Consider the following 21,900-nt stretch of genomic DNA (forward strand, 5'->3'; position numbering starts at 1 on the left):
TGTGCCTTAACTTTACACGCTCATCTCTTATGCGGGACCTTATCAAAAGCCTTTTGAAAGTCCAAATACACCACATCCACTGGTTCTCCCTTACCTATTTTACCAGTTACATCATCAGAAAATTCCAGTAGATTAGTCAAGCACAATTTACCTTTTGTAAATCCATGTTGACTTTGTCCGATCCTGTCACTGTTTTCCAAGTGCTCTGCTATTACATCTTTTATAATGGACTCTAGCATTTTCCCCACTACCGATGTCAGGCTTACCGGTCTATAATTCCCCGCTTTTTCTCTGCCACCTTTTTTGAATAGTGGGGTAACATTAGCTACCCTCCAATCCATGGGTACTTGCCCAGATTCCATCGAATGTTGGAAGATGATCAGCAATGCATCTACTATTTCTAGGGCTACTTCTTTAAGTACCCTAGGATGTAGATTATCAGGCCCTGGGGATTTATCGGCCTTCAATCCCGTCAATTTCCCTAATACCATTTCCCTACAAATACTGATTTCTTTCAGTTCCTCCCTTTCATCAGACCCTATGTTCCCCGACATCTCTGGGAGGTTATTTGTGTCCTCCTTTGTGAAGACAGAACCAAAATATGTATTTAATTGGTCTGCCATTTCTTTGTTCCCCATTATAAATTCCCCTGATTCTGACTGCAAGGGACCTACGCTTGACTTCACCAATCTTTTTCTCTTCACATATCTATAAAAGCTTTTACAGTCAGTTTTTATGTTCCCTGCAAGCTTACTCTCATTCTATTTTCCCCTTCTTAATTAATCCATTTGTCCTCCTTTGTTGAATCCTAAACTGCTCCCAATCCTCAGGTTTACTGCTTTTTCTGGCCAATTTATATGTCCTCTCCTTGGATCTTATGCTATCCCTAATTTCCCTTGTTAGCCACGGTTGAGTCACCTTTTTTGTTTTATTTTTATGCCAAACTGGGATGAACAAATTCTGTAGTTCATCCATGCGGTCTTTGAATGTTTGCCATTGCCTATCCACGGTCAACCCTTTGAGTGACATTCCCCAATCAATCCTACCCAACTCGTGCCTCATACCATCGTAGTTTCCTTTATTTAAATTCAGGACCCTAGTCTCTGAGTCAACTACTTCACTCTCCATCTTAATGAAGAATTCTATCATATTATGATCGCTCCGACCCAAGCGGCCTCGTACAACAAGATTGCTAATTAATCCTTTCTCATTACATAATACCCAGTCTAAGATGGCCTGATCTCTAGTTGGTTCCTCGATATATTGGTCCAGGAGACCATCCTGTAAACACTCCAGGAATTCCTCCTCCACAGTATTGTTACTAATTTGATTAGCCCAATCTATATGTAGATTATAGTCACCCATGATGACTGCTGTGCCCTTATTGCACGCTTCTCTAATTTCCCTTTTAATGCCATCCCCAACCTCCGCATTACTGTTTGGAGGTCTATATACCACTCCCACTAACGTTTTCTGCCCCTTGGTATTTCTCAGTTCTATCCATACAGATTCCACATCATCAGAGCTAATATCCTTCCTTACAATTGTGTTAATCCCCTCTTTAACCAGCAATGCTACCCCACCCCCCTTTCCTTTTTGCCTATCTTTCCTGAATATTGAATACCCCTGGATGTTGAGTTCCCAGCCTTGGCCACCCTGGAGCCATGTTTCCGTAATCCCAATCAAATCATATTCGTTTACCTCTATTTGCGCAGTTAATTCATCCACCTTATTACGAATGCTCCTCGCATTAAGACACAAAGCCTTCAGGCTTGTTTTTTTAACGCTCTTAGACCTATTAGAATTATTTACTGTGGCCATGTTTGATTTAAACTGTTGATTTCTCTGACTGCCACTTTTGTTTTTCTCCTTCTTATCGTTTGCTTTTATCCTCGTTTCCCTTTCCCCTGTCTCCCTGCTCAGGTTCCCAATCCCCTGCCATTTTAGTTTAAACCCTCCCCCAGAGCACTAGCAAACACTCCCCCTAGGACATCGGTCCCGGCCCTGCCGAGGTGCAAACCGTCCGGTTTGTATTAGTCCCACCTCCCCCAGAACCGGTTCCAATGTCCCAGGAATTTGAATCCCTCCCCCTTGCACCATTCCTCTAGCCACGTTTTCATCTGAAATATCCTTCTATTTCTACTCTGACTAGCATGTGGCACTGGTAGCAATCCTGAGATTACTACCTTTTGAGGTCCTATTTTTTAATTTACCTCCTAACTCCCTATATTCAGCTTTTAGGACCTCATCCCGTTTTTTACCTATATCGTTGGTACCTATATGCACCACGACAACTGGCTGTTCACCCTCCCCTTCCAAAATGTTCTGCAGCCGTTCTGAGACATCCTTGACCCTTGCACCAGGGAGGCAACACACCATCCTGGAATCTCGTTTGCGGCCGCAGAAACGCCTATCTATTCCCCTTTCAATAGAATCCCCTATTACTATAGCTCTACCCCCTCTTTTTCCTCCCGTCATGTGCAGCAGAGCCACCCCTGGTGCCAGGAAGTTGGCTGCTGCTGCCTTCCTCTGATAAGCCATCCCCCTCAACAGTATTCAAAGTGGTATATCTGTTTGAGTGGGGAATATCCACAGGGGACTCCTGCACTACCTGCCTGCGCCTACTACTCTGTCTGTTGGTCACCCCTTCCCTTTCTGCCTGTGCAACCTTTGCCTGCGGTGTGACCAACTGCTTAAACGTGATATCCACGACGTCCTCAGCATCGCGAATGGTCCAGTATGTATCCAATCACAGCTCCAGTGCCGCAATGCGGTCTGTCAGTAGCTGCAGCTGGACACACTTCCTGCACACATGGTTGTCAGGGACACAGGAAGTGTCCCTGAGTTCCCACATAGCGCAGGAGGAGCATACCACTGGGCCGTGCTCTCCTGTCATGACTTACCCTTAAATTAATTGAAATTAAATTAAATCAAATCAATCCCACCAATTACACTACAGTTAAATGATATACTTAAGGGCCCTGGTTTACCAACAGTCCCCGCTACATCACAGAGAGCTTAGAAACTATAAACCACAGTTTAAGTTTTTAAAAAAAAGAGAGAAATACTCACCAACCAATCACTCACCTGCTTTCTGGTGAAGTGTAAAAAATCTTTGAGTGCAAAACCCAGGTTTTATTTTCAGGTGCTATAGGCATTGAAATGCTATCAGATTAAACGTGGAGCTTTTAATCTATTTATAGTTGCTAAGTGCAGTGGGTTCACTAAAAATAATTGTCTCCCATTTTAAACACAAATCCGGCAAAGTAATGGCTCAAAAAAAATTTCCCCCAAAATTAATTCTTTTTTTTTCCATCGGCATATGTCATATTTGGTAGCTTTCATCAGAATTACAAGGCATGCATACTTTGCAGCACTCATATGGTCTTTAACTTTATGGAGTCATTTTGTTTATTCATTTATTTCTGCAATTCCTCAATTCAACCTGTGCATAAAATAGCATTGCAAGCAAATTCATTCTTCTCACTCCCTGGAGTGTTATTTGATTACCTTTAGGAATCAGAGTACTTTCCCTCAAGATTAATTGGGTAGGGAAAATTCCATAATATCTGATTTGTGTTAGGAGAGGGCTCGATATTTGACTCTGAGCTGAGCTTCCAACCCCATATCCCTCTCCATTACCAACACCGCCTACTTCCACCTCCGTAACATCATCTGTCTCCACCCCTGCCTCAGCTCATCTGCTGCTGAAACCTTCATCCGTGCCTCTGTTACCTCGAGACTCTACTATTCAAGTGCTTTCCTGGCTGGACTCCCACATGGCACCCTAAGTAAACTTGAGCTTAGCCAAATCTCTGCTGACCGCATCGTAACGTGCACCAAGTCCTGTTCACCCATCACCTCTGTGCTCGCCGGCAAAGCCTCGATTTAAAAATTCTCATCCTTGTTTTCAAATCCCTCCATGGCCTTGTCCCTCCGAGATCTCTGTAACCTGCCCCAGCCCTACAACCCTCCGAGATCTTTGCGCTCCTCCAATTCTGGCCTCTTGCATATTCATGATTTTCTTCTCCACCATTGCCATCCGTGCCTTCAGCTGCCAAGGCCCTAAACTCTGGAATTCCCTCCCAAAACCTCTCCGCATTTCTACCTCCCTCTCTTTCTTTAAGAGCCTCCTTAAAACTTACCTCTTTGACCAAACTTTTGGTCACCTGTCCTAATATCTCTTATGTGGCTCAGTGTGAAATGTTGTTTAATAATCGCTCCTGTGAAACGCCTTGGGACGTTTTACTACATTAAATGCGCTATATAAATACCAGTAGTTGTTGCTAGGCCAAATGCCCTCCAATGCATTAATGTGCTGTTGAATGTAGGATGACCCATATAAGATTAGAATTATTTTATTTTGACCATTATACAGGAAACTCTTTTTTATCCGGCGTGGTGCCGGTTTATCAAAAAGTCCGGATTACAGAGAGGTATAGTAAAAGGTACGAGAGCTCCGTACACAGCAACAAATCCAGGCTTCCCTGTTGCTTAGCAACAGTTGCAGGAACCCCGGCCACAAGATCCAAGCGTCCCTGTTGTTTAGTAACAGGTGCAGGAACCCCGGTTACACAGCCACAGATCCAGGAACAGCCACTAATATGAAGTAAAACTTAACTGAACCTAGTCCTGAATCGAGAGTTTCCTGTAGTTAAATACCCTTTAAATGTTTTATTGTTGATTTTTTTATTAGTTGTGTTGATAATGGCTTTTTGTTGAATGAGCAGTGGTCATAACCAATTATTTTCCTTTTACACTATTGCGAATGGAACCCACTCACCATGTGTTTGCCTACTAATTTCTGTTACCTCGATTAACATTATTCTGTCATTTCTTAGCCCATCTGTTTAATTGAGCCACATATTTTTGAATGCCGTTTTATCTCCCTAATTTTTCTTAACTAGCTTGGTATCATCAGCATTTTTTATAATATAAGTAGTGTTCTCTTGTAAGCTATTTCTGAATAGTGTGAATAGGGAACAGGTCCCTGTGAAATACTGCCATACTCTGTCACCAGCCCAAGCTTTTTTCATTTATCGCCATCTTTTTGCTTCCTACTGACAAACCAGTTTTTAATTTGGCATTAATTTCATGAGCCCTATTCCACATTCCTATTTGTGGAACTCTGAAGAGCGTTCTGAAAATCAAAGTAAATTATATTCACAGGATATCACCTCGAAAAGAATTCTTGCTGATCAGTGAAGCATGGCATATTGGCCTAGAAATTCAGTGGGCTTTGCGCCCAGTTACCGCCCAAAGAGGGCTTCTGCGCCAGTCTGGAAACTTCGGGCTAAATTCAGTGATGCGCTAATTGCGGTGGTAGCCGGTAGCGCTGCGCCGCCACCGATGACGTCATCGGTGTGCGCAGTGCCCCGGTTCCGGCCCGACCCCCATCTTCAGTAGCGGCCGCCTCTTCCGTGGCGGCCGCTAATAACATTCAGAGACCGGGTCCGTAATGCAGCCTTAGTGGGGTGCTTTAAGGTGGAGGTGCGGCCGGCCGCTTTTTCGGCGGCCGCCTGCCCGCACCTCCTCCACCACCCGCCCCCCCCCCCCCCCCCCGCGGCATTGCCGGCTGGCTTCCGGGAGCCCGGCACTTCTCCGTTGTGCCGGGCTCTTTTGCCGGCACTCGCGATCGGGGCTCCGGCTGTTGCAGGCACCTCCCCCTTAAGAGAGGGAGGAAGGCCTGCAGTACCGCAGCCTGCCGCTCCGCTGCGGGTGGCGCTGCGGCAACTAGCGCGCCGATATTCAGTTTCAGCGCCCCAAGCGGGGGCGGCCACACCCTTGAACAGCGGCCGTCCTCGACTTTGGGCGCTGAAACTGAATATCGGTTGGGCGCGAGTGGCTCCGCGCCCAGCGGTAAATTCTGGGCGCCAGCGAGCTGGCGGGGCTATACCTAATTTCTAGGCCATTGTTTCTAAATTCATGTTGAGTACTGCTTATGGCATTGTGTGCTTTTCAGATGAACATTGATACCATGCCATATACTAGTCTGAAGCATGTTCTCCAATACAGATGTTAGACTAATTGGTCAGTAATTTCCAGATTTATGCAGTTTTGATTCCTTTTCTTTTTGAATAGACCCTCAAGTACAACTGTAGTATGCATATAAGCTTCTAAAAATATTACTGTAATTATATAACTAAGTCGTGGAGCTAGGTTAGGAACATAGGAATTGCAAGACAAAGAAAGATCAAGGTCCATCTGGTTCGACTTCTAGCACCCTGGTAGTCACATAATGCAACGGTAAAGGTGTTGTTGAATAATCATGGCAATCAGTCTGTCAATTAGTGTACAACAGACTCAGACATGAGCTGAGGAAAGCCACCAGTTGTGGAAAGCTTTGGGAACCATAGGTCCAAAGTCACCTGTAGCTTCCAAGCATGTTACACTTACCATATGTCATGTCTCAAATTACTCATATATTGTATCACCAAATACAACTTTCTGAAAGAAATCTATCTCATTTGCATTTGAATGAATCAACACTATCTGTTTCCACTGTGTTCTTAGGGTGCCTGTTCCATAGATTTACCACGTGCTCAAAGAAATAATGGCCCCGATATTTGCAGGGAGGTAGTGTGAGGCAAACCCGGCGAGACCAGGGACGCGTATGTACCTGCCGAATTTATTTTTTCTTCTGTTTCCCACCCGGCAGCTGGCCAAAATAACAGGCTGGCTGGCTGCTCGGCAGGAGAACCAGTAGCATATGTTTCCGGAAATCGAGATTGTACGGCTGGCTTCAGTTGTGTGGGGTCAGCAATCGTGGGGCAAGCTTCAGATTGGGGCAGGGGGGTAAGTAATTGTGGGGCAGGCTTCAGTTGGGGGTTCGGCAAAAATGATTGGAAGGCAGGCTTCAGTTAGGGGGGTGGGGGGTGGCAATCGCGGGGCAGGCTTCAGATCGGGGCTGGAGCAGAGGTGGAGGTCATCGATCGCGGGGTAGGCTTCAGTTGAGGTGGGCAATCGCTGGGCAGCCTTCAGATTGGGGCTGGAGGGGGGGTCGAGGGGCAGGCTTTATTTCGGGGGGCCGGCAATCACGGGGCAGCCTTCAGATTGGGGGAGGGAGGGGTCGAGGGGCAGGCTTCATTTCGGGTGGTCGGTAATCGCGGATCAGGCTTTGGGTAGGGCCTCGGTGGGGCGGGGTGGTGGGAGGGGTAAGGTTGACGATTGTGACACAGGATAGAGAGAGGCTGCCATCAACAGAAGGGAAGCTGAAGGCTTGCTCGAGGGGCCGAGGGAAGCACTCCTGCTCCTAGCCCACGAGGAGTGCTGTAAAAATCACTTACTTTCTGGAGTCAGCAGCTCCTGCCTCTATTTCGCTGCCGGGTTTCCAGAGCCCTGGGAAACCCAGCCAGCAGCAGTTAAATTTAAAGCAAGCTCCCAATTGCGCTGTGGGAGCCTGATTTAAATATGATAAGGAAGTGTCCCACCTCTCCCCGCCTCCGTAAAAACAGCAACGGGCGTATACACATCGGGTTTGTGAGGCGTTCCCAGTTTTTTAGGTTTTAATCCCCCCCGGGGGTTAATATCGATCCCAATGTAGATTAGTTTTGAAATTACTTCAAGCACAGGCCATGTCCTCTGGACCTAGTGTTCTGGACAAGGTGAAACCGCTTGTCATGGTCTATATTTATCTAGTCCCTTTAGAATCCTTCAAACAGCAATCATATCACCTTTCCACCTTCACTTTTTCAGTAAGAACACGCTCTGTTTACGTAATCACCTGTCATAATCCAATATCTCCAACCCCTCAATCATTTTGGTTGTTCTCTTTCGTATCCTTTCAATAGCTGCAAAATCATTTTCCATTGCAGCAACCAGAACTGTTACCAATATTCTAAGTGTAGTTGCACCGATGATTTATAAAGTGGCAGGATTACCTTGCTATTTCTGCTCAATATTGACCTTTTAATACATCCCAACATCTGATTTGCTTTTCTCGCTGCCACTGCGCATTATTGTGATAGTTTCAATCTATTGGCAGTCAGAATCCTCCGATCTCTTTCATTTTCCCTGCATATTGTTTTCCTTCCATTAATAGCCTCTTCTTGATTTTTTTTGTCCCTATGTTAAGCACTTTCCATTTCTCTACATTGCTCTGCCACCTGTCTGCCCAATTCCGAAGTATATGCAAATCTCATGTAGCTTATTCTGTTCAGCTTTGGAGTCTACCACTTTCACTGGCTTTGTATCATCTGCAAATTTAGACATTGGCTCACAATGACACAGGTCTTCAGCACTATAATCACGCAGTGTTTAACCATAACAATGAACAGTTCAAAAAGTACAGAGTATTGTATCTTCTTCTTAGGCAGTCCCTCGGAACTGAGGATGACTTGCTTCCACATTAAAAATTAGTTCGCAGGTGACTGATGAGTCCAATGTGGGACCTACAGTCTCTGTCACAGGTGGGGCAGACGGTGGTTGAAGGGTCGGGTGGGTAGGGTGCTTGGGTTGACGTGCGCTCCTTGCGCTGCCTGCGCTTGGCTTCCGCTTGCTCCCGGCGAAGAGACTCGAGGTGTTCGGCACCTTCCCGGATGCTTCTCCTCCACTTTGTGCGGTCTTGGGCCAGGGATTCCCAGGTGTCGGTGATTGCTTAAGTTCCATAAGTGGAAACGTGTTCACTACTAAATCATATAGTTAAAGTATTAGCACACTCAAACAGATATATCTATACTGAAACACATCTTAGAATCATAGAATGATACAGCACAGGAGGAGGCAATTCGGCCCATCGTGCCTGTGTCGGCTCTTTGGTAGAGCTATCCAATTAATCCCACTCCCCATAGCCCTATAAATTTTTTCCCTTCAAGTAGTTATCCAATTCTCTTCTGAATGTTATTATTTTATCTGCTTCCGCCATCCTTTCAGGCAGTGCATTCCTGATCACAACTCGCTGTGTTTAAAAAATAAAAAAAATAAAAAATGTTTCCTCATGTCTCCTCTGGTTCTTTATAGTATGGAAACCAGAACTGTGCACAGTACTCTTAAGTACGGCCTGACCAACATCCTATGCAAGTTTAACATAACTGCTTTTGAAATCTATATCCCTAAAAATAAATCCCAGAGCTTTGTTAGCATTTTTAATTGCTTTGCTGACCTGCAATACTGCTTTTAATGATTGATTTCACCTGCATCCCTAGATTCCTTTGCTCTTCTACCCCATTCAGTTGCTTGTTTTCTAAGGTGTAGGTGATTTCTGTTTTTTCCTTCAAAGTGCATCACCTCACATTTATCTATGTTAAAGTTAATTTGCTGTCAAATGGGTGGAGAATAACTTTCTAGATTGATGAAGAACATAACCGGTATAGAGTGAGGGTGATGGATCACAGACAATTACGTATAGCAGAATTGGAGGGAAATTAGAAAGGAAATATTTAATTTAGACTAGTCTTACGATTCCCAATCAATTAAACCTCTGTTCACGTTCTACCTGCAATTCCTAGTCATTTGCACCAGATGGTGCTGTACAAGAGGCTCTGTTTGAACCTTGGAATATTTTGCCTCAAGAAAAGTGTGACAACCTCGGAATTCCATGACAAGAGTGACTTACTCAAGTGTTGCATGCAGTTATCACATGACTTAACATAGCCATTCTGTAGGTGTTTTTTATTCAGCCCAGTTCCCCTGCAATCATACTGGAATTGTACTCTGCTTGCTTTCTTGTTTTAATGCAAGTAAATGCTCATTGAACCTTTTGTGTTTACGCAAGAGATACTTTATGTTGTCCTCAGTGGTAAGTAATAAGGATGGGGAAAGCTGAAGCATTTCTATTGAACACAGTTTTATTTTTGTAGATGTGCCTCCTTGTTTTGTTTTTGTATTTGAGGGTAATGTTTTTGTATATTAACATCAGCAAATTAATATCATTGATGATAAAGCCGATTTGTACTTGCCTAAAGGTTTGGCTCTCCTAGTACTTTTTGAATACTGTATATCTCTGTGGTTTGTATTGATTTTTTTCAGTCGGCTGGTTATTTAATAATACCCGGAGGCTGAGTGAAATGTTTATTGTACCGAACACTGAAATGAATGTTGATTTGCTTTTGCTTGCTGATGTGTTAAGTGCTGGTGCTCACTGGATATTTAACAGGTGGGGATCTCGGCTGTGATTTGCAGTTCAAGTGAAGTAACATCAATTTTTACGTCAGTAAATTTCTTACCATGACAGCTTGTTGATTATTGATCCAATACACAATATATATTAATGCCAGTGAGTTACATTGGTAGCTGTATAAATATCTTCAATCTATTTTCCAAAGCAACATTAATTTGCACTCCAGTTTGAAAATTGGTGCATAGTTCATGAATATATTCTGTTAGTTGATTTGCATAACCTTTAATTTTGAGGTGTCAGGAAAATATTAGTGAATTAACCCTCATAACAAACATCTCTAAGAAAATTTAAAATGTTGCAATATTTCACACTAATTCAACAAGCATGTTGAGTGCTGCTATACTGTTGAACACAGTTTTATCATGATGAAGGCCTTTATAGATTGGATAATTTAGATAGTTAACTGGTTATCTATTTCTACCATAAGTTTTAAAAAAAATTTCCACCATACCTGACTGGTAGGATTGATGCCTTAACCCTCTCCAAATATTACTTGTTGAGAGGTGTAATAGAGCAGCATTGGTTGACTTACCCACTAGTTTTCCCTTTAATGTGCTTATTTTCTTTCCATTTTGCAATTTTTAGTCCTTATTTCCAGGTTTAATTCAGGAACTTACTGTTCTAGCATTCAGATGATGAGCTGAACAATAAGTTTTTTTTCATATAGTTTGCTGTTTTTTTAATAAATGGGAGAGAAACTTTTTAAGAGACATATGTAGCTGCATAAATATGTTCAATCTATTTTCCAAAGCAACAAGAGGTGACCTAATAGAGGTTTTCAGGATAAGAGGTTTTGATAGTAGATACAGAAAAAATATTACCTCTGGTGAGTGGGTCAATATCCAGAGGTCATAGATTCAAAATCATTGGCAAAAGATCTAGAGGGGAGATGAGGAGAATCTTTTCACTCATAGAGTTGTCGGGATCTGGAACGCTCTACCTGAAAAGTTGGTGGAATCTGATTCCATAAATAATTTTAAAAGGGAGTTGGACAAGTACTTGAGGATGAGGAACTTACAGGGTTACAGACAAAAAGCAGGGGTGTGGGACTAAGCAGGACTGCTCTTTCAAAGAGCCAGCACAGGCACGATGGGCCGAATGGCCTCTTTCTGTGCTGTAAGTTCCTATTAATTCTATGTGGTATTGTGGGTGCTGGAAGGTAAACGAGCTTTAATCCATGCCCCTTCTTCCTAGACTGAAGGATGTACTTATGCAGTTTCTCTAGATCAGCCTGAGTCAGTGATGTATGGCTGATTAAATTAATCTAAAATGGCTATTTTTAACTACATTCCTAATTGTCAGCTTTTGCCACCAATAATGTCCGTTATTGTGATGGCTTCAGCTTCTGTTTTCTAGCAGTTGCATTCTCTGCTGACCGCAGAAGAGCAACTGTTGTAACCAGTGTGCCAGCGCAGCCTTCGGTCGCCTGAGGAAGAGAGTGTTTGAAGACTAGGACCTCAAACCCGGCACTAAGCTCATGGTCTACAGAGCAGCAGTGATACCCGCCCTGCTGTATGCCTCAGGGACATGGACCATGTACATAGGCATCTCAAAGCACTGGAGAGGTACCACCAATGCTGCCTCCGCAAGATCCTGCAAATCCATTGGCAGGATAGGCACACCAACGTCAGTGTTCTCGCTCAGGCCAACATCCCCAGCATCGAAGCTTTGACCACGCTCGATCAGCTCCGATGGATGGGTCACATTGTCCGCATGCCCGATACGAGACTCCCAAAACAAGCGCTCTACTCGGAGCTCTGGCACGGCAAGAGAGCCCCAGGTGGGCAGAGGAAACGCTTCAAGGACACCCTCAAAGCCTCCTTGAAAAAGTGTAACATCCCCACCAACACCTGGGAATCCCTGGCCCAAGACCGCACAAAGTGGAGGAGAAGCATCTGGGAAGGTGCCGAACACCTCGAGTCTCTTCGCCAGGTGCAAGCAGAAGCCAAGCGCAAACAGCAGAAGGAGCGCACGTCAACCCAAGCACCCCACCCACCTGCCCCTTCAACCACCATCTGCCCCACCTGTGACAGAGACTGTAGGTCCCGCATTGGACTCATCAGTCACCTGCGAACTCATTTTTAATGTGGAAGCAAGTCATCCTCGGTTCCGAGGGACTGCCTAAGAGGAAGAAGTAACTTTCAAGATGGGCATCGAGGCATTGCTTGTGCTAAATTGGAGAATGCTTTGTTTTATGCCATGTACTGTGCAGTACATGGCACAAGTGCTTTTAGAAAACCACTCAAATTGTCTTTATGTTCAACAGTATTTCAATGTGCTTTATTTATTTTGGTTATTTTTTTATTTTTTTTTATTCTTCCCCTTTTTAGTCTCCCTTCTCCAGACATCATTCCTGGATCAGAAGGCAGCCAAGCTACTTGGTCCCAGCCCTTTGTTTGAGAATGACAGGGTTATTTACAGAATAAACAAAGACTGAGAACATCTTACAAGGGTGTATTGTGCTTGGATTCAGAGTCAACCAAACCTCAAGGATGTGAACATGTTCCCAAGCCTTTCCTTTTGTGCTTTCTTGTCAGATTCCTTTGGGAATTTGTTTTGGAGGGAGAGCCACAGGCATCCTTCTCTTTCACTCGCCAGCATGCAGCCAATTTAGAATAGCATTGACAGATTTCAGAGAGCAGTTCACCTGTCTTTACCAGTCAGTGTATAGTCCAGCGAGATCAGAGAGGGACCTTGGGGGAAAAATATCTAGCAGTAATTAAAGTATGATAATTGTTTCTAGGCAGCTCCGCAGTACATGAAAAAGAATCAATTTATATGCATTTTTTCTAAGCACTTTACTGTGCCAGTTCAGCTTTACAGAAAAGGAAAACTGCCATTTTATAATTTCCTGCAGTTTTATTTCCTATTTAATTTTTCATATTCTATCGTGAGAGGGTTGTATAAATAAATGACAGCTGAATCTCCTGATGCGTGCATGCATTTTATTGACACTTGCAATGATCCCAGATAAATATCAGCATCTATTCAACTGTTCATTCCATTAAGAGCCTTTTCATGCCTGGACTGCCAGCTTAGGGTTACAATGGCAAATAGAGAGTGAAAAGATAGTGATTTACATGTTTTGAAACATGCTGAAGTAAATGATTACTGAGATTTTTGCAAACTTGACGCCCACGTGTGCCAGCATAGGCTGTCAAACTTGCTTTCAGAAGGAACTGGTTAAGACTGCTGATAAGGTTATACTCGAAAGGCTTCTGAGCATGCTGTTTATAATTAAGGCTATGAGTCCTGACGCCACATGACTGAATGAAAAGGATGGTTTCACATTTGATTGATTTCTAATCCAGTAGAGTGGAGGGAGGGGGATGCGAGAAAGCCAGCAGCCAGCTCAGTGAAACTGCCGCCAGCTTCGTCTGCCTACTGTCAGTAAGCTCACAGTAACAATACCTGCATTTAGACTAATGTCAGACTTGGATGCTAGACCAAATGGTTTGCAGTCATGCAGAGTGAGTTTATTGCCTTTCATTTCTAAAACAATGGCTGATGTAATTATCTCAGAACAATGAAACTGTGTGCTGTGGAGTCTTACTTAACCGATTCTGTTTCCAGTAACATTGCTTTGTGCGTGCAAAGGGAAATCCAGTACAAAAAGGGGGTGGGTAGAACAGACTGATGCTTGCTTCAAAACTGTCTATTGTTTGAAAAGATTTATCCCATCCCATCCAATCATCTAAATGATTAATATTATTTTTATCAGCATCAAAGTCCGGAAGTGATAAATCCAGAAGATGAGATAACAGACAGCGAGGATAATGTAGAGGAAGACTTGGGAGTCATGGATGATCAACGTAGTGTTATCCTACACCTCCTTTCTCAACTGAAACTCGGCATGGATCTTACTAGGGTATGTAATCAAATCGAGCATTTAGCTGGTGAAATCAAAAGTGTTTAATACTGAATGAACAGTGTTTTGTTAGCTTCTTTGTACAGTACTACATATTTATCTAACTGTTGTGAAAAGTAGCTACAGAATGATGATGTGGAAGAAGTTGTAATTTAGTCAAAGTCTCTCCTGTGACAACATAAACCATTATAGGGCAGCTTTAAATGCTTCTATTCCTTCCACCTAGGATTTTGAACTGAAAGATTGAATTGATAACACATACCATTATGATTTTTCTGCTTTTGGAAGTGTCATCATGAGTAGATTTTATGAATGACAGTAGCAGTGCTGTGGTGACCTGAATATTATGGTACTAAGACTTATTGTGATATCCGTGTAGCAGAATATTCTCACGTGATTCACTGGCATACTGATACTAATTTCAGTAGTTTACTGGTAATTATATAATTAATATAATGTGCTATAATACTGTCATATCTCTGGCATAGTTGTCCAATTCTGTTTACTACCAATTTATGCTGCAGTAAGTTTCTTGAGGAAACTGTATTAAGACCTAGAGATGTCCCAGAGATGTTAGCACACTGAATTTATCTACTTTGATCCTTTTTCTCTTTTAAATTGCAGATGTAATTTTAGTGAAACTTTCCAGTATCTGCAACTGCAGCTTAACAAATATATTGCACTTTAAAGGGCCTGAATGTAGTGTCTTTGATTTTTTTAAATTTTGAAATGGTCAAAAAATTAAGTATTATCTAAATCAAAAATCGAAAATATAGATGTTTTGACATTTTTCTTCCACATCTGCGTTTGAGTTTCTTAAAATCAGCTACAGTTAGTCCTGTTGAAAATATAGATAGGAAATGGGGAAAATGTTATGACAATCAATGTACTTATATTTGTAACTGTAGTGTAAATGTTACTGTATGGTTAAAAAATAGTAACGAAAGAATGATCCAGCAAGCATGGCAAATGCTTTTGTGTATATTTTTATAAATGATTTTTCCCACTCTGTGTTTGAACTCAAAGTTGTCAGCATTTTACTATAAACATTTCACTAAGATATCCAGTCTCATGCATGCAGATTGCAAAAGGTTGGGGAAAAAATACTGAAAATCAACAAAGATCTATATTTTTAATAAAAGATGAATCAAGTCAAAAAGTGAAAATTCTTCCTCGTGCATTTAACGTCCACATACAAATGAAATTTCTCCATCAAAAGGGAAAAATAACCAGGGATACTGGCCATTTAAGAACTTTGCTCCTTATCCTTCCAAGTTGGTCAGGTGCTGTTCCTCACCCTTATTCTATAAACAGACTTTGCCTGAGCTTTACAAGTCAGACCCTTGGGCAGATATCTGGTTGATGCTAATACCTAGTTTTAAGATCTGCATCGAATACTATGGCTTCTTCTTAATGACCGACTCCAGTGACACTTGTTTGTCTTGTACGATTTCCAGGATTGTGATGACTGCTCCAGTCTTAATAAAAGTTCTTCTAAGGATCAAAATTTCTGGCCCAGGTCAGAAAGAGAAGCAAGTATAGATAAGGAAAGGACTGCTCTCAGAAATGTTGCATAAAGGTAGCACACAGAAGGCTAGGAAGAAGGTGCTGAGGGTCCTCAAGAATACCAGATCCAGTCACAAAATTACCTGACTTCTGAATTTGAAGCCACTCCAGTGCTATCTGACTCCAGAACAGAGAGAGCGACTAAAGCATTGAAGGCTTTGCAAAAGTGTTACAAGCATTGATCTCCGCAAAGTATTCTACAATTCACAATCAATTCAGATCTTGACATGTAGTTTGTATGAGCCTCCTAGACACAGGATCAGCCTTGTTCAGTAAATACAGTTACTGATGCAATTCCTATAAATACAGGAAGGAGTCTTTGAAAATGATCCCTACAAAACTTATTCAAAAAATTGGTTTTAAACCATTTCCATTTTTATGAAAAGCTTCTCTAATCAATGGACAGAATATATACAGATAACCAAAGCAGTGATTTTCCAATGCCAGCGCCAATACTTGTGGTAGACATCACTAGCTTCTCAACGGCACCAGTCAAGACAGCAGGACCTTTCATATTGTGCTAATCAACCAAAACAAGTTGAATCTATTCAAACAACCAGGAAGATGTCCCAGACTGCTTAAAAGTATACCCTTTTGGAAACTGGGTGACCAAGGTGACAATGAATCTTAGCTGCCTCAGAATCCTGACTCACCAGACATTTCACCCAGGAAATTGGGTAGTGCAGTGATTAGTGTGCTGTCCTTCCGCCTCTAGTACCTTGGTATGAAGGTCTCTCTGCTGGTAGTAAAGCTCCGAGGTGAAATGAGTTTAGGCTGTTACTAGTAGGTGTGAATGCACTGCATAAAACTGTCCATATTTTGACATAGGATGTCACTAAATTGGTAATGTTATTGAGAGAGGCCATTGGGATAGCTAGTGAGGAAAGTGGAAAAATTCTCACTTGTGCAGCAATGGACACACTCAATGTTGGTATTTAAAGAGGTTTACCCTGCCCCAACAATCCTTGAAGCTGACAGTGGGTGGTAAAAAGTCTTCCACCACTGGCTGGTAACCATGATTGCCAAGGTTGTGCACTTTCATATTGAGATTATAGAGCCTTACAGAATATGCTGGATGTTTAATATTAAAGACAGTACATTATAAAAAGGTTCTCTCATTTGACTTCAAGTTAGCACTCAAATATTCACAAAGCGCAAAGCATTTGACTGTAGTGATAGTCTTAACAGATTGAAGCACATATATCAGGGCTTCCCGTTAATATAAAAGAAAGACTTGCATTTATATAGCGCCTTTCGCGACCTCAGGACGTCCCAAAGTGCTTTACAGCCAATGAAATACTTTTGAAGTGTAATCACTGTTGTGTAATGTAGGAAACGCGGCAGCCAATTTGCGCACAGCAAGCTCTCACAAGCAGCAATGTGATAATGACCAGATAATCTGTCTTTTAAGTGATGTTGATTATGCAACAAAGGCAGTTATTCAGTCAGTCTTAAATTTTCTAGGGACATTGGATTTCCTTATAAATTGGAAAAAAAAGTTATAATTAGGACCAACTGTAAGGGTCTGGTCTGATGCAACTTTAGGCGCAATCTCATTACCACTAGACAGCTGCAGCACTGTAGAACTCAAACGCTCTTGTATCCTAGCAAAAAGTAGGATCAAACTTAGTGCTACAGAGAGATCTTAGGCGGATGTTGACAGCTATTTTGTGATGTTTGACACTGGGCTTTTCATGAGACCATTTCAGTTGAACTTTCTTGCACAGTGGTTCCTGAAAAGCACAAATGCATTCTGAATATATCGAGATCAATCAAGAGGTGGTAGATTCACTAAAATGGTGCTAGCAAAAGGCAAAAATAGAAATCTAGTCACCATACCAGTCACACTCTGGTGACTAATGCATCCCTCACAAACTCCAAGTGCACATGTAAAAGAGGGAGGGGAAGAGAATACACTCAGTGTACGAGCCTAATCATAAGAACATAAGAAATAGGAGCAGGAGTAGGCCATTTGGCCCTTCGAGCCTGCTCCGCCATTCAATGAGATCATGGCTCATCTTCTGCCTCAACTCCATTCACCGGACCTATCGCCATATCCCTTGATGCCTTTACTAGTCAGAAATCTATCGACTTCTGTTTTGAATATACCCAATGACTGAGCCTCCACAGCCCTCTGAGGTAGAGAATTCCAAAGATTCACTGCCCTCTGTGTGAAGAAATTTCTTCTCATCTCAGTCCTGAATGGCCTACCCTTTATCCTGAGGCTGTGGCCCCTGGTTCTAGACTCCCCAGCCAAGGGAAACATTCTGCCAGCATCCACCCTATCAAGCCCTGTAATCATTTTGTATGCTTCAATGAGATCCCCTCATTCTTCTGAATTCAAGAGAATACAGGCCTAGTTTACTCAATCTCTTCTCATACGACAGTCCCGCCATCCCAGGAATCAATCTCGTGAACCTTCGTTGCACTCTCTCTATGGCAAGTATATTCTTCCTTAGATAAGGAGACCAAAATTGTACACAGTACTCCAGGTGTGGTCTCAGCAAGGCCCTATATAATTGGAGTAAGACTTATTTACTCCTGTACTCAAATCCTCTTGTAATGAAGGCCAGCATACCATTTGCCTTCCTAATGGCTTGCTGGACCTGCACATTCACTTTCAGTGACTCATGTACAAGGACACCCAGGTCCCTTTGAGCATTTGCATTCTCCAATCTTTCACCATTTAGGAAATACTCTGCCTTTCTATTTTTTCTACCAAACTGGATAACTTCACATTTATCCATATTATATTCCATCTGCCATGTTCTTGCCCACTCACTGAGCCTGTCGAGATCCCCTTGAAGCCTCTTCACATCCTCTTCACAACTGACACTGCCACCTAGCTTTGTGTCATCAGCAAATTTGGAAATGTTACATTTAGTCCCCTCATCCAAATCATTGATATAGATTGTGAATAGCTGGGTCCCAAGCATCAATCCTTGCGGTACCCCACTAGTCACAGCCTGCCATCTTGAAAAAGACCCGTTTATCCCTACTCTTTGTTTTCTGTCTGTTAACCAATTGTCAATCCATGCTAGTAAATTTCCCCCAATTCCATTTGCCCTAATTTTGTTCACCAACCTCTTGTGTGGGACCATATCGAAGGCCTTCTGAAAATCAAGATACACCACATCTACCGGTTCCCCTTTGTCTACTCCACTAGTTACATCCTCAAAGAACTCCAATAGGTTTGTCAAACAGGAATTCCCTTTCATATATCCATGTTGACTCTGCCCAATCTTACTATTAGTTTCTAAGTGCCCAGTTATTGCATCCTTTACAATAGATTCCAGCATTTTCCCAACTACTGATGTGAGGCTAACAGGTCTGTAGTTCCCCATTTTCTCTCTCCTTTCTTAAGTAGCGGGGTTACATTTGCTATCCTCCAATCTGCAGGAACCGTTCCAGAATCTATAGAGTTTTGGAAGATGACAACCAATGCGTCCACTATCCCAATGGCCACCTCTTTCAAAACCCTAGGATGTAGATCATCCGATCCTTGGGATTTATCGACTTTTAGTCCCATTAATTTTGCTAGTACTGTTTTTTACTAATAATTTCTTTAAGTTCCTCATTCTCGCCACACTCTTGGTTTTCTTGTATTTCTGGGAGGGTTTTTGTGTCTTCCTCCATGAAGACAGAAACAAAGTATTTATTTAATTTCTCTGGCATTTCCTCATTCCCCATTATAAATTCTCCTGTCTCTGACTGTAAAGGACCTACATTTACCTTCGCCAGTCTTTTCCTTTTCACATACCTATAGAAGCTTTTACAATCTGTTTTTATATTTTTCGCTAGTTTGTGGTCATATTCCATTTTCCCTTTCTTTATCAATTTCTTGGTTCCCCTTTGCTGATTTCTAAAATATCCCAATCTTCAGGCTGACTGCTTTTTCTGGCAACTTTATAAGCTTCCTCCTTTGACTTAATATTAGCTTTAATTTATTTTCTTAGCCATGGTTGGATCACTTTTCCTTTTGGGTTTTTATGCCCTCGAGGAATATATGTTTGTTGCAAATGATGCATTATTTCCTTGAATGCTAGCCATTGTATGTCCACCTTCATACCTTTTAGTGTAGTCTCCCAATCTACCATGACCAACTTGTCCCTCATACCCTTGTAGTTTCCTGTGGTTAGATTGAAGACCTTAGTTTCAGATTGGACTACATCACTCTCAAACTTAATATAAAATTCAATCATATTATGGTCACTTGTCCCTAAAGGCCCCTTTACCACAAGATTATTGATTAGCCCTTTCTCTTTACACAGTACCAGATCCAGAGTAGCCTGTTCCCTGGTTGGTTCCTCCACATACTGATCCAGGAATTCGTCCTCCTCACCATTAGTGGTAATTTGATTATGTAGATTAAAGTCCCCCATGATTACTGTATTGCCCTTGTTACATGCACTTCTAATCTCTTGATTGATACTGTGCCCTACATTACCACTACTGTTTGGTGGCCTATACACAACTCCCACCAATGTTTTCCGCCCTTTGCTGTTTCTTAGCTCCACCCAAACTGATTCCAGTTCTACATCACGATCTGCCGAGCCAAGATCTTTTATTTCTACTGTACCGATCTCATCCCTTATTAACAGCACTACGCCATCTCCTTTTCCTTTTTGTCTGTCCTTCCTAAATGTTGAGTACCCTGGAACATTCAGTTCCCAGCTTTGGTTACTCTGCAACCATGTCTCTGTAATGGCAATTACATCATACCCAATCACTTCTATTAGTGCCATTAATTCATCCACCTTGTTGCAAATGTTACGTGCATTTAAATAAAGTGCCTTCAACTTTGCCTGTTTCATATTTTTCTGCACTTTGACCCTCTTTACAGTTGGCCTTTGTTTCTGCTCCCTGCTAGTTTTGCTGACTACTTTTCTAACTTGCACTTCCAGCTTTGTTTCTCTCTGTTCTGGGCCCACACTTAGGTTCCCAGCCCCCTGAGAAACGAGTTTAAATCCTTCCCAACAGCACTAGCAAACCCCCCTGAGAGGATATTAGTCCCGGTTCTGCCGAGGTGTAACCCATCCAGCTTGTACAGGTCCCACCTTCCCCAGAATCGGTCCCAATGCCTCAGGAATTTAAATCCCTCCCTCCTACACCATCTCTCCAGCCACGCATTCACCTGGTCTATTCTCCTGTTTCTGCTCTCGCTAGCACGTGGCATTGGGCGTAATCCTGAGATTACCTTTTTGAGGTCCTGCTTTTTAATTTATTTCCTAGCTCTCTATAATCTGCTTGCAGGACCTCGTCCCTCTTTCTACCTATGTCGTTGGGACCGATATGGACCACGACCTCTGGCTGTTCACCCCCTTCAGAATGTCCTGCAGCCGCTCAGTGACATCCTTGACCCTGGCACCAAGGAAGCAACATATCATCCTGGAATCACGTCTGCGGCCACAGAAACGTCTATCTGTTCCCCTTACGATTGAATCCCCTATCATTATTGCTCTCCCACTCTTTTTCCTCCCCTCCTGTGCAGCTGAGCCACTCGCAGTGCCACGGACTTGGCTCTTGCTGCATTCCCCTGAGAAACCATCTCCCCCAGCAGTATCCAAAACGGAAAATCTGTTGGAGAGGGAGATGGACCCAGGGGACTCCTGCACTACCTTCCTAGTTCTCATACTCTTCCTAACACAGAAAAAAGGTTCAAACCATCGTAGGCTAGTCCAGCTCTTCAATGAACAGCTCTGCAACAAATCGATATGCTTGAACAGATCTTGCTACCGTAGTAAGGTATATAAATGATATGGAAGTCACTGTCTTTAGTAACAATGCCTTGGAGATATGTCACTGGTTTCAGGAAAATCTCATCATCGATCACCTTGCAGGCATGCAGAAGTCTAGCTACCGAAATGGACTCCACTGCAGAATGACTCAGATGCTTTTCGACAAGTGGGTTAGACAGAAATGATCTCTTGGCAATCTTTCATTACAAAAGATTACCAAGATTTTGTTGCAGGAGCTTTCAATGGCCTGTCTGTCTCTTGCAATAGGAATTTCTTTATGCTTTTTCTGTTTCCTTTTATACCCAGGATCAAAATATTTGGAGAAAACCACAGGCATCTTAATGACTCCGTACTTGCCATGGAAAACTTGGGTCCTGGACATCTTAGCAGCAGGATCACTGAACCTTCCTGATTTAAGGCTACGGATGGAAAGACAAATATGCCTTAGTACCCATCAAAGCTTCTAGTTGATGGACTGGCTCTTAAGAAGGATCAGACTAATCAAATGAGGTTTCTTTTCTTCCAGTGGAAGAGACCCTCCAAGAGTCTCTATTTACGAAAGGCTAAGAATAAAGTAACAATCAAAAGAATAAAGGAAACTGAACCAAAGT

The 21,900-nt window shown here is 42.6% G+C and overlaps 1 protein-coding gene across 5 annotated transcripts in view; it reads left to right on the forward strand.

Annotated features, from left to right (window-relative positions):
• Positions 1–21,900, forward strand: part of LOC147117737 (oxysterol-binding protein-related protein 10-like) — a 338,647-nt gene that overhangs the window by 263,827 nt on the left and 52,920 nt on the right. For all 5 annotated transcript variants that reach the window (XM_085988973.1, XM_085988974.1, XM_085988978.1 and 2 more), the window contains one exon: positions 13,839–13,985. In XM_085988973.1, the coding sequence (XP_085845099.1) occupies positions 13,839–13,985 (147 nt within the window). The remainder of the gene's footprint in view (positions 1–13,838; positions 13,986–21,900) is intronic.

The sequence above is a fragment of the Somniosus microcephalus genome, chromosome 5, assembly GCF_052327205.1.
Source record: "Somniosus microcephalus isolate GS21.2 chromosome 5, FLI_Smic_1.0, whole genome shotgun sequence".
In the NCBI taxonomy this organism is placed as follows: Eukaryota; Metazoa; Chordata; class Chondrichthyes; order Squaliformes; family Somniosidae; genus Somniosus; species Somniosus microcephalus.